At 43.4% G+C, this 11,821-nt stretch overlaps 1 protein-coding gene across 1 annotated transcript in view; it reads right to left on the bottom strand.

The window, feature by feature from the left end:
* Positions 1-782, bottom strand: part of APCDD1L (APC down-regulated 1 like) — a 6,313-nt gene extending 5,531 nt beyond the window's left edge. Inside the window, exon 1 of the mRNA XM_035900874.1 lies at positions 655-782. Coding sequence (XP_035756767.1) covers positions 655-782 — 128 coding nt within the window. The remainder of the gene's footprint in view (positions 1-654) is intronic.
* Positions 783-11,821: the final 11,039 nt, after the last annotated feature.

Raw genomic sequence — 11,821 nt, 5'->3', positions numbered from 1 at the left:
GGCCACAGCTCGGGTCCTGCCCGGTGCCCCCGGACACAGCTCGGGTCCTGCCCGGTGCCCCCGGACACAGCTCGGGTCCTGCCCCGTGCCCAGGGACACAGCTCGGGTCCTGCCCGGTGCCCCCGGGCACAGCTCGGGTCCTGCCAAGCGCTCGGCGCTGCCGTTCCCTGACTGCCTCACTGGCACACAGAACATTTTAAAGGCCCCTGCCTGTACGCACCCCCTTGGCTGCACTAACCAGGAGAGCGAGCTGCAAGAATGAAACCCCCAAACGGGTTAGCGAAGCAGCAAGCTCTTAGTCAAGGATATGGATTTTTTTTTATTATTTTATTTTACTGTTTTCCGACTTGAGTCTCATCTGAATCCAACTAGTTTTTAGATGAAATCTTCAAATAAAACTGAGTGCTCTTTGTCCATGTTCTCTCTCTCCCAGGCTATTGTTGAAGCAGTAACTGAAACAGGGAATTACAGCATGGGAACATTAGACTCGCCTGTCACCCGCCATAAGGACAGTAATTCTGTCACTTACCTCATTTCCCATAACAACGGATGTTATTGGCTTAGGGAATGTGTGAACACTCAGCTAAATCCTGAAGACCTTTGCATGCACACATATATATGTACGTATATTCCTATACGTTACTCACTCTTTACTTAAGCAAACTTCTGTTGCACTCATCGTGAGCTTGCTTCAGTAAGAAGCTTGGGATTTGCCTCTTTGTAACACCATGAAATGAGTCCTCAGTGAAGCTCCTCCTGAAACCCCACCGCTGTGCCGCCATCGTACAGCCGTCCCGTCTGGCAGAGCCCGGTCCCACACCCTGGTGGTGTTCCGCCCAGCCCAGGGCTGCCTGGGGTTTAAGAGCCCAGCCGGGGTTCGCTCGCGCTAGCTGCACTTTGCAATTGGCCTAGCCGCGTGCTGGAAATTTTCAAGCCAACTTTTATTCACTACGTACCAATGGTTAGGACGCAGATTGCTTTCCAGCCTGCCTATCAGCTGGAAAGAAAGATCTAATATATATGTATCACGGAGTGAGGATGCTAAACATTTGCACACCCTGTGCCTTGGTCAAGGAGATCCAAGATGCAGAGTCACAACTGCTCCTCTTAGTCCCTGTGTGCCACGTACGTACTTCTGTATAACGTGAACCATCCTGTGATGGTTCTCTCCACAGGGAGATTTGCCTAAACCAGACCCTTCACTGGGAAGAGAAACCCAAACCATCTGCCTGCACGTGAGAGAAGTGACAGCCGAGATCGCGCAGGGGCCAAGCCCAGCGTGAAGACTGCAATCACCTTCCTAACAAGAAGCGTTTGCCGATGAAGCGAGCGCACACAGATCTGCTGCAAACCACGGGCAAGACTACGAGCTGCTGAGCAACGTCAGCAAAATTCCCTGGCTTACAAGCTCAGGATATAACACAAATATAAACACTTGGGGTGAGATCCACAGCTGGGGTCTACCAGGGAGGCTCCCCCGATTCCCACGGCCAATTCATTCCAAGGCAGGAGCCTCTCATCCCGGCATCAACACATCCTACACACACGCAAGTTTAAATCCCCGTTACAAATCTTCAGCATCCAAGTTTGCCACAAATACAAGCCCTAGACCAAGTCAAATGGGAACTTGGTAATTAAATGTCCGCTGTGCAAGTCAGAGGCTCCTGAACATGTGGCAAAACAGAGAGATTTCAACTCAAATAGTATTTTATTACTTATCTAGTAATATATAACTTAAGACTTACATCTGATGGACAAATTTGGAGTCCCTTCTACGGCACTGCCATTTGCAAAGGTTTTACCCATCACAGTAACGGGGTCCTTGAAATGTATTTGTGTAGACTTGCCTATCAGCAAACCCTGAAACTACCACAAAGAGAATAAACACATGGCAAGCGAAGCCCCCAGCGAAGCAGGAGAGCAGTAACAGAAGCAGCCTACCTACCTAAAGGCCAGTGAAACCGGCCTTGGCTTTTCTCTGACCTCACCATGCACTGGAGAGCATAAACTCGCTGGAAAGACGCATTACTAGTGTTAAGGGCTCTTTTTGGAGCAGACTCACAGTTGTACTGTTTTTATCATCTTTAAGGGCTGGACGTGACGAGCAGGGATAGCCAGCTCCTTCACAATTGCTTGCACTAGTGCTTCCTAAAAAGCAGTTCCCGTGAGTCCTCCTATGAAAAGGGGAAAATGCTGGATGACAAACCCCATTGCTATTAGTTAAACCTTTAATTTGGCAGCTGCAGCGTCCACACAGGCTGCCCCATGGGTGCCCAGTCAGTAGAGTCCATTAGGACTTGAGGCTCTGCGTCCTCATCCCAGTTCTGCCATGACTTTGCTCTGTGGCCTTGGGCAAATTTACCCCTGTGTGCTCCCTGTTCCTGAGTGCTCCTTACTCCTGTGTCTTCTTTTACTGACCTGCAAAATACGCCAAGTTTCATCTGACCAACCTATGCAGGGGCCTGATTACTGTCAAAGCTTTTGGAGAGCCTTCAGTACAAGGACAGTCCAAACCGAATTACACTTAAAACAAACGTGGAATCATTATCATAGAGAATACGGTAAACTAAAAAATAACTGTATTTGTATTAGAGGTAATGGACTATAAGGTCAAATCCGCTCTTGCTCATAACTACAGAAAGAGTCTAGAGGTGTCGGTGCAGCCTATAGCTATACCGAAATAACAGCACAGAATACAGCCCCATTCCCAACTCGCTAACTGCGCTCCGTGTGTGTTTATTGCAGCAGAAGCTTCACTGTTTGACTAAACCCTTATTGCTACTTTTGGCAGAAACACTTAAAGTCTACATTGTTTGAGAGCACAGACACTTTGGCAATGCAATCACTACATTTTGACACATTCAATAGAAAAGGGAATTTTTATAATCAGGATCAAACTCCCTGTTGGAAAAAAAAAAAAAAAAAAAAAAAGCCCCCAGAATGTAAATATTTGACATGATGGGAATTCCTAAGGGTTTTGTCTTACTTAACTGTACACAAAACTCCAAGCTGGATGCATCCTCAAACCAAAAGCTATTGGCTTGTGTTCAAATTTTGTGGCTGCTTTTCTCTCTCCAGTACTCCAGCCCAGCTCTACCAGATCCAAACATCCTTTCACACTGGAAAAGTTCAGCTCCAGACCTAAAATCTGTAGTTAGGGCACATCTCTATTCCAAGAGCAGCGTAAAGTGGCTGTCACTCCTAAGTCACTCTGTTACTCAGCCCCTGGTGAAGCACATCAGAGCAGCTCCTCTCTCCATTCTGAGAGACACAAATTAACTGCTTTGTGGAGTTCTTGGGCAGGAGGAAGGAATTATTCACAATTCATCTTCAAGACAAAAATACTCATTCATAGGAAAATGTAAAAAAAATCCCCAACTGTGATCTCTTCCACTCACTTGTTATCCTGTCTGTCTGTATCGATTAACCACAAGCGTTTCCAGAGAGCTCCTCAGTACAGCAGCTAGACAAAACAGTATCTTTTTCCAGCTTTCCGGTGCGTGCTGCATCCAAAGTACTGGCCGAAAGTCTCCAAGCAATGGGGCTGCACAAGCACTCAGGCAATTAGGAATGCCAGCAACTGGGAATGGCAGCTGATCACTGGAATCAGCAGAAACTGGATCAAGCCTTGAGACAACAGCAGTAGCAAATACTGACCAACTGTTCCATGTGCTTATTTGCACAAGCGACTTTCAGAAAAATCAGACCCACAGCAGCAGATGATAGAAAGGCAGAACTGGAAATTCTTCGCAAAGTAAGTTGTTGGTAAAATTAGGATGAAAGATTCCTAGGCAATGGCCAAGCCTGAAAATGGGAGCCTGCCAGTGGGGTTGTGCTACGTAACTGCTGTATGCTCCAGATTCAGACCCACTTCTCACTTTTAAAGGAAAAAAAAAAAACAACCAGGAGAAAAATACTGCAATATGCCTTGTTGGAAACAAATCTTGTTTGTGTTCCTCCAAGCAGATTGACTTTGGAAAAAAGCAAAGTTGAGTCACACATCTGTTTCTTTATAAATGGAGGAGAAAATGCATACATTACAGTTTGCACCAAATTAGTTACTGTAGATCAACTCCTCTCCAGAGCTAGATTGCTTAATCTGTTACAACTTATTGCCTCCTATGGCCAGAATTTATTCTTCCCATTTATAATTCTAATGTTTCAGTTAGTCACCCATTCACAGGGATAAGATCAGTGCCTGAAGTCATGGAGCATTACACATTTCTTCATTTAGAGATGACATAAAACCTTTGATATTTTCTGAGGAATGTTCAGACTGGAATGAAATGGACGATAAGAAACATATCAATACATTCTGCATAAGCAAATTACGCTTATCCACACAGACTTCATTAACAGAGCAAAATAGTGTTTCTTTAGCCTTTTTCTCCCCTGAGAGCACGCAGGATGGATTTTGGGTTAGCCACTAAAGGAATAAGCATTCTTTTGAAAGCAAAGAAAATGTTTGTATTTAGCAAATCAATTTTTCTTGCATTTGTGTGGAGATTAAGTTAGTGGTGCTTTTAATTCACTCAGAATAAGGCATTCCCAAGAGAACAATTCTGTGGGAAGAGATATATTTTATGCTATAATATTATAAAGTTATAAAACTTAAATATAACCCACTGGGGGTGGAAAACTGTATCACAGCAGAACTTTGCATTCTGCCTATCTGCAGACTGAACCCAGCTCAGGACAGGACTTAAGCACATGCTTAAGTCTAATTGGTTTCAGTGAAACTTAAGCATGTGCTTGAAATTAAGCCAGTGCATGAGCGTTTTTCCTGATTAGTAATGCCTCCCTGAATTGAAGCCAGAATGTGGTCAAGTGGTTGAGGGAGGATGCCAGCGCTTTCACTGGAGTACTGTTTGGCTTCTGGAAAAGTATTTCTATTATTCATCCCTTCTCTTATTTGTCTGCAAAATGGGTATAATTACATATCGCTGTTTCACCAGCTTGATGCTCAGTTCATGCTATTTGTAAAATGCTTCGAATTCACTAGATGTTTCTCAGTTATTCCTTCAAGGATGGCACAATAAATGTGTTAGACGTTAGCTATCATTGTAGAGCATCACCCTGAGTTTCCTGTGCATAACACAAGATAATCATACATGAAATTCTGCAGAACCTAAGAAGGAACTCAGCTGAATCAAAATTCCTAAGCAACTCAGGATTTTAGAGAAATCTTCAAAGCATACTTTCAATACATACTTCCAACATTTTGGCAAACAGGTTCAGACACCGTATTCTACAGCTTTTAACCTAACTTTATTCTGAGGCTGTGATCATTGCCTAATTTGTCTCATGTCCACAATTAAATTAGGGAAGCACTTGTGGTGAGCTGACTGGAGGTTTTTTAAGGCAATAGAGAAGTAAGTATTTTGCTCTTGGAATCACGGAATCATTTATTTCTCCTGTAAGTGTCATGTCCAGCAATAGATGGCAAGGATGGGATTTGTGGTAGGGAAGGGGAGAAGGGAGAAGATATTCTCTCCTGCACCTCAAAGATCTTCTTCAGTATAAACTACATTTAAATAAAATGGCTTCTTAAAATTGCCCTCTCTAGCCGTTTGCCTCAAAGAAGAAAGCCAGGCCTAACACCGTAAATGGGACTGTGGGGCTTGAGCCCAGTTTCATTGGAGTCCATAAACAGGGAAGATCCCATGACTGTACCAACACAGCATCAGCACCTTATTCAGAAAACGCCCAGCCCCATAAACTGACAGTAAACACTCCATCTGGAGAACAAAGAGATACAAGGAGAAACGGGATATGGGATATTCTCAAACGGAGTGAACTAAGCAAGACATGTAAGAGTTAGCACAGAGGACTTGTGATGACAAATAAAAGCACTAGAGGCGGATGTGAGTACATCTTCCCAAGAGACCTCCTCCGTTAATGTTAATCAAAGTGCTACGCTGTTCAATTATATGACAGAGCTTTACTCACCACAAACTTGCTGTCCTGACAGACACAGGAGCTGTTTCACTTTGTGTTTCTCCCTCTCACCTCCCAGAAGATATTACCCAGGCTCAGAAAGAGGAGTCATATGCTTTTTCCACAGCTAAATTGGTCAATGTCAAAAGACTTACTGGAGAACAACTGAGCAATTCCATATGGCCCGACAGCCCCAGTTGGCCCAACCATTGTGGTCAGCTCAGCGGTAACCAGCCCTCATCTCAGAGCCCTGTCCTGCTGCCAGCCCCGCGCCGGGCAGCCCAGCTGGGGGGTCTGGCAGAGCAGACAAGAGTGCCGAGAACAGAGTGTTGCTGTGAGCCAACATCAGAGAAATCACAGGGCTCCCCTGCAACAATCCACTACCTCCACACAAACCTACAGGACAGAACCTGGAGGGAGAGGGATGGTTAATCAGGAGAGGTAAGAACTAATGGGATAATTGCTATGTGCTTTCTTTTTTTGGCATCAGCAAGCACTGAAAAAAGCAAATGGGTTCAGGCTACGCTAACATATCATGGCCTGTGTTAAACTGTGATCAGTACTGCCGCAGAAGTTTGGCACAGAGAAATGCATAACCAAAAAGCAAAAGAAACCAAAGGAAAGAAGGGTGATGCTAGAGCTTTTTTCCTTGAACACTGATGAAAGTTGAAATTTTATTTCGGAGAGATAGGTGAGACCATAGTGAGATGATCTCTAATCCCCTGGGTACCTAGATGGTGAGGCAGTGGTTAGAACACATGGGGGAAAGCATTTATTTTCAAAAACTAAATCAAACCAACTCAGTCCAAGGCTGAACAATACCCTAGGGGTAAAATCATGACTCAATTAAATTCTACGGGAAATATTACATCTATCTTCCTTAATTTAGAATAGCTGGAAACTCATTAGAAAATACAGCACATGGTTTTAAAATTAATGCCACACCATCACTTTCAACGTACAGAACACCCAAGCAATTTTGGCAATTCCCTTGAACCCCTGCACAGACACTTTATTAGTGGCTATCGTGGCCATTTTTAATGGCGATGGCTGCACATATTTCTTCATGGAGTACTCTGAAGAGCAAAACTGGTAAGCAGGCCATGGCTTGGCTATAAAATGCCAACTTCATTTGAACATCTAACTCACTCACACGGACCGTGAGCACCAAGAGGACCACCCACCACATAATATTTACATAAATATAGCGCTTACCCAAAACAAAATGAGCAACCGGAACTGGCAGGAGTTGAGAATAGAACAACAAAAAAATGATTAGAGAGTGGGAGGGATTGAGTTATGAAGCAAGACTAAAAGAACAGAATACATGTAGCCTGGTTGAGTGATGGCTGGGGCAAGATGGACATGATAACAGCCTATAAATATTCACAAAGCATAAACACCAAGGAAGGGAAGGAATTCCTTGCAGTGAATAAAGAGGTTCTGTTGGGAGTGAATGAAGAGAGGAAAAAATGTGGTTTGTATATCAGGGTGAACTTCTTGAGGCACAGTCTAGTAGGCAGCGCAAGTCCACTTGCTTGGCAGGATTTTGAGGGATTGAACAAAGCATTAGTACAGCAGGGAATAAACTGCTCTTGGCAGGATACTCTGAGTGGCCTTTCAGCCTCCCAGTGCCATGGAGCGGTCCCAGTTCCCTGCTCCCATGGGAGACAGCTGCTCTCCTGTGTAAGTATATTGTTCGCCATCCTGCTCATTGAAATCACTGCCTGGCCTCCACGGGACTAGAAATATGGGCCAGTTGCACAAAGGCATTTAGGTGCGTAAAGATATAAGCGACTGCAATAGGTGCTAAACTGCTGGACACAGCTGGGAATTCCGGTAGGTCCCTGCGATGTCAAGTACTCACCGTTGAAAATCTAAGCCCAGGAAATTAAGACTATAAACCCACTAAAGCCAGAACGATCCTTTTGTTCATTTCTTATTTAGCACCTAACACAACAGGATTCTTGGCGCTCCTGCAAAGATACTGTTTATAGTAATAAAAATAGGATCTAATAGGATCTAATAGTCTGAGGCTACTTGGCTCCTGCGAAGCCAAGGATGAGAAGGGCATTCAGAAGCAGTCATAGCGGAAGGTATCCTCAGAAAAAGAGCTCTGCAGAAAGGTGGTAAATTGATATATAGCCCACACCAGAAATACGCACACATGTTTAACTTAGAATCACAAGTGACCACAGAAAAAGGTTACTTGTTCAGCTGAAGCACAGAATTAAAGTTACTTCTAACATGTGTTTTGGGGTCTGGGTGTGGTTTCTAGATAGCTTGAAATTTCAGTCTACTGTATTGCCTGTCAACATTAGCCAAGTTTTGATGTGTTCCAGTTCTCTTAACACTGCCGACAGATGCTAAAATCAAAGTTGACATTCAACCTACATGCTGCATAATCTAATAACGGGACTCGCGCTACTCAAAACTAACAAAACTTAGCAGCTTTTCTGAAGCAAAACTTTGCTGTCATTTATATTTTCATTTGCCTTTCCCAGGGAGTCTTAACTGGGAGAAGCAATTTCGTCTCTGAAAAAGCTTCTCTGAAAAGCTTTAAGAATAACGTGTCATTGTGGTTTTTGTGTCAACAGGGGAGAAGAGACACTTAAAAGCCATAACCTGCCAGTGTCCAGCACTTGTGGATTTGGTAAGAGTGTGAACAAGGTGAATCCAATTGTCTCAGTGGGGAGCTTGGTGTATACATTGATCTCAGAGTACAGGGTGAAAGCTGGCTTCCAAGGATCTTTGTCTTCGCCTTAGGCAAGGCCAAAACGTCACACATTTGTCAGGGTTTCTCATTAACCCAGTAGAAATCATAGGGGACTTTTTCAGTGATCAACCAAAGGGATACACTCAAGTTTAAAGCATTATTTTAAAAACTGAACTCAAGGAAATCTCTTCAAACAGTCAGTGGTGAGACTTCTGTTGATTTATGTCCCATCACACCAGTTGTAAGCTGAGAGCTGTCGCTGCACTGATCCAAATGTCTAACAGTGCCACAGGAGCTGAGCTTCAATGCAGCATTCTCAGTTTCAGCTGAATTCAAACTGTGATGATTTAATAAGCTATTCATTGGAAATGAGAAAACAGCAGTATGAAAAACATGATTATCACACCATCACCCTGCTAAAACTCAAGAATAATGATGGATTTCAACCCTCTTATCACTTAACACTCTGGAGCTTTGGCATTTTAAATAGACATCAGAGTTTCTTTTCTAATACACAGAAACAGAACCTTCCCAATATTGCATTTTAGAGCATGAGACCTTTTAACTCCTTAAAGAAAAAAACCCCACAGATTGCAGATTACTAACCCCTCAGATCTTACACAATTTAAACTAGGTAGAGAAGGAGCTGTTCTATGAATCATGTTTTCAGTTTTTGGCAGCAGTCTTAGCCTACAGAAGGGTTACACATTAAAATTCTCACATTCTCACTGTCAGTTTCTTGGTAATATTGTGTCTGAGATGCACCATCTTAAAATCACCAAGTTAGGAATTCTCTTTTTTTCATAGCTTTATCTTCCTCGGCAAATAAATAAGAAAACCAAAGGGACTGCATAACAGCATTATGTAGGTGCTTCCTAATTTTGAGGTTGATTTTAGCAGTGATTGTCTCTCATGCATGAAAGTGTTGTCTTACAGATGACATATGCTGTGTTGTGGGGAAACACAGGATCCCATTGAAAGCAAAATCTCTTTCCAAACTTTGTTCTGCCAGATGCAGCCTCCCCTAGCATTGGATTCCAGCTTTGGTTTTCTTCATAGCAATTTCTGGCTTTTGAAAATCTCCTTACTCAACAATTTGTGCTTGTGGGGAAAATATAGAAACCACAGGATATTTTTTTCACTTGTGCTTTTTTTACATCTCAGCCCTGTTTTTATCTATATCCATATACTTTGAAACATGGCTAACCTATAATTATGGAAAGAACAAATAGAGCCATATCACACGATCCAGCATAATACATTAGTTGTTGATTTTTTGGCCAGCTTGAGAAATGAAGAATAAAAACCACCAACTTGGTAAAAAATAAATTAGCTAAGCACACATTGCCCAAACACATATTTGAACTAAAGACAATGGTGTTAATTTAATAGTAAATACATAAACATGCACGTGTAAATACACATACACATCTCTATTGAATGTACTACTATCATTTATGGGATTCTCTTTCTAATCTCATAATTGAATGCAACTGCTGATCTTATCTTACCCCAACGCTGTAATTTTAAAACTTAAAAATAAACATTGAAAGCAAGAATAGATCTTTCATGTTAAAGCCATGTAAGTGAAGCTACACATGAAAAATATCAGTGTGGTATTATTGAATGTAAATACTTTAATGAAAGTTTAGGTAAAACTCAGCAAGTCTCTGGGGACTTTTCCAGGAATGAGTGATTCTTTACTGGAGGAGACTCCAAAATCAGATTCGGTTACCTAACTAAAGTGCTTTTTCAACTAATTATGCGCTGGTGTCATACTCATGCTGATGTTCAGTTTTATGCAAAACGCAGAATGCCAGTCTTGCTCACAGTGAAGTCACTGGCAAACCTTGCTTTGACTTGATCTGGATCTGACTTAGCTATTCAAATATATGTTTTAAGGTGCATGTTCTGTTCTTACTGAAATTAATGGAAATTCTCTCACTGACATCAGATGGAAGAAGCACAGGGTTTAAATTAGATTGGACTGAAATAAATTGTACGAAGATTCAAGAAAGAAGTATTCTAATTAGACTTAAGTGAGTAATCTTATATAATGCAGTGTAACAGATTTCTGAGCAGAGCAACCTGAGCTAATAAAAAATATAGAGAAGGAAAATACATATTTCCTGATTTGTTAAGCCTTATCTTTGGGGAACAACATATGACAAAGACCTGACATAAGGAGAACAGAAATGTAACGCTATAGAAGTACTTTGCTTAGAGATGTCTTTCTGTAGTCCAGTCCTTTACACTTAATGCAAATCATGTCCAATAGCTGTTACTACGTGATTCTTTTGCAATAATCACTGAACTAAGCCCTGAACTGGAGAGGTAAGTCCGTGTGGTATTTTGCTGCCCAAAACCTCAGATGAGTAAACGAAGTGGTAAAACAGAAGCTAGCAGCAGGAAACCCAGGTGTCTGTATTTCCAGTGTCCAGACTGCATGGGGGCCTCAGGGGCACCCTCCCACCCTTCCTTTCACCTGCCCCTTCTGTTCAGGGGTGCAGACTCTCAACCAAGGGTCTCCCTCACATTTCTGAGGAAAATGCTCTGTCCAAGGATGGAGGAGCCTCCCTCAGGCTCTGCTCCTTGTCGTAAACAGAAATCATTTTGCCTTTTTTTCACAGCACAGTTGTCTTTGTTCTCCCATATGGTCTCTTAAGCCAGAACCTTTTCTTCTGAAACTGCTCCAAGAACTGCGGGGTTGAAAGACGCCTTTCTGAAACAGAGCCACAAAGATGCAGCCTGCACTGCTCTGAGGGTCTGTCTGCGCAGCTGGGGCTTGGTGGCATGTCCCTGGAGCAGACTACTTGTGAAGTTGTCCCTTGCTGGGGCAGGTGCTGGATCCTCCCAGGGATAATTGCCAAGTCCCAGTGAAACACCACTGAGAATCACCTCTGAGCCCTTCCCGGATCTAAGCTCAGCTCAAGCACGCTGCGATGGCACTGGGGAAGCCCGACAGGGTTTCAGGCATGCGGACACACACAGCGACCCCCACCACTCTTGGGAGCCTCGCGGGGGAGGCAGAGGCTGAGCCCCAGCCCAGCACCGCCTTGGGCAGCTCAGCACCGGACCTCCAGCCCTTCCGGCATCTCCATACACCGCTCAGAGCGCGGGCCAGGAAAGGCTTCAGGGGATCCCCACGGCGGGGGGAGGGTGTCCCTC

The sequence above is a fragment of the Egretta garzetta genome, unplaced genomic scaffold (assembly GCF_000687185.1).
Source record: "Egretta garzetta isolate BGI_Z169 unplaced genomic scaffold, ASM68718v1 scaffold188, whole genome shotgun sequence".
Classification (NCBI taxonomy): domain Eukaryota; kingdom Metazoa; phylum Chordata; class Aves; order Pelecaniformes; family Ardeidae; genus Egretta; species Egretta garzetta.
The sequence above is the reverse complement of the archived record's forward strand: the minus strand, read 5'-3'. Positions and strand labels throughout refer to the sequence as shown.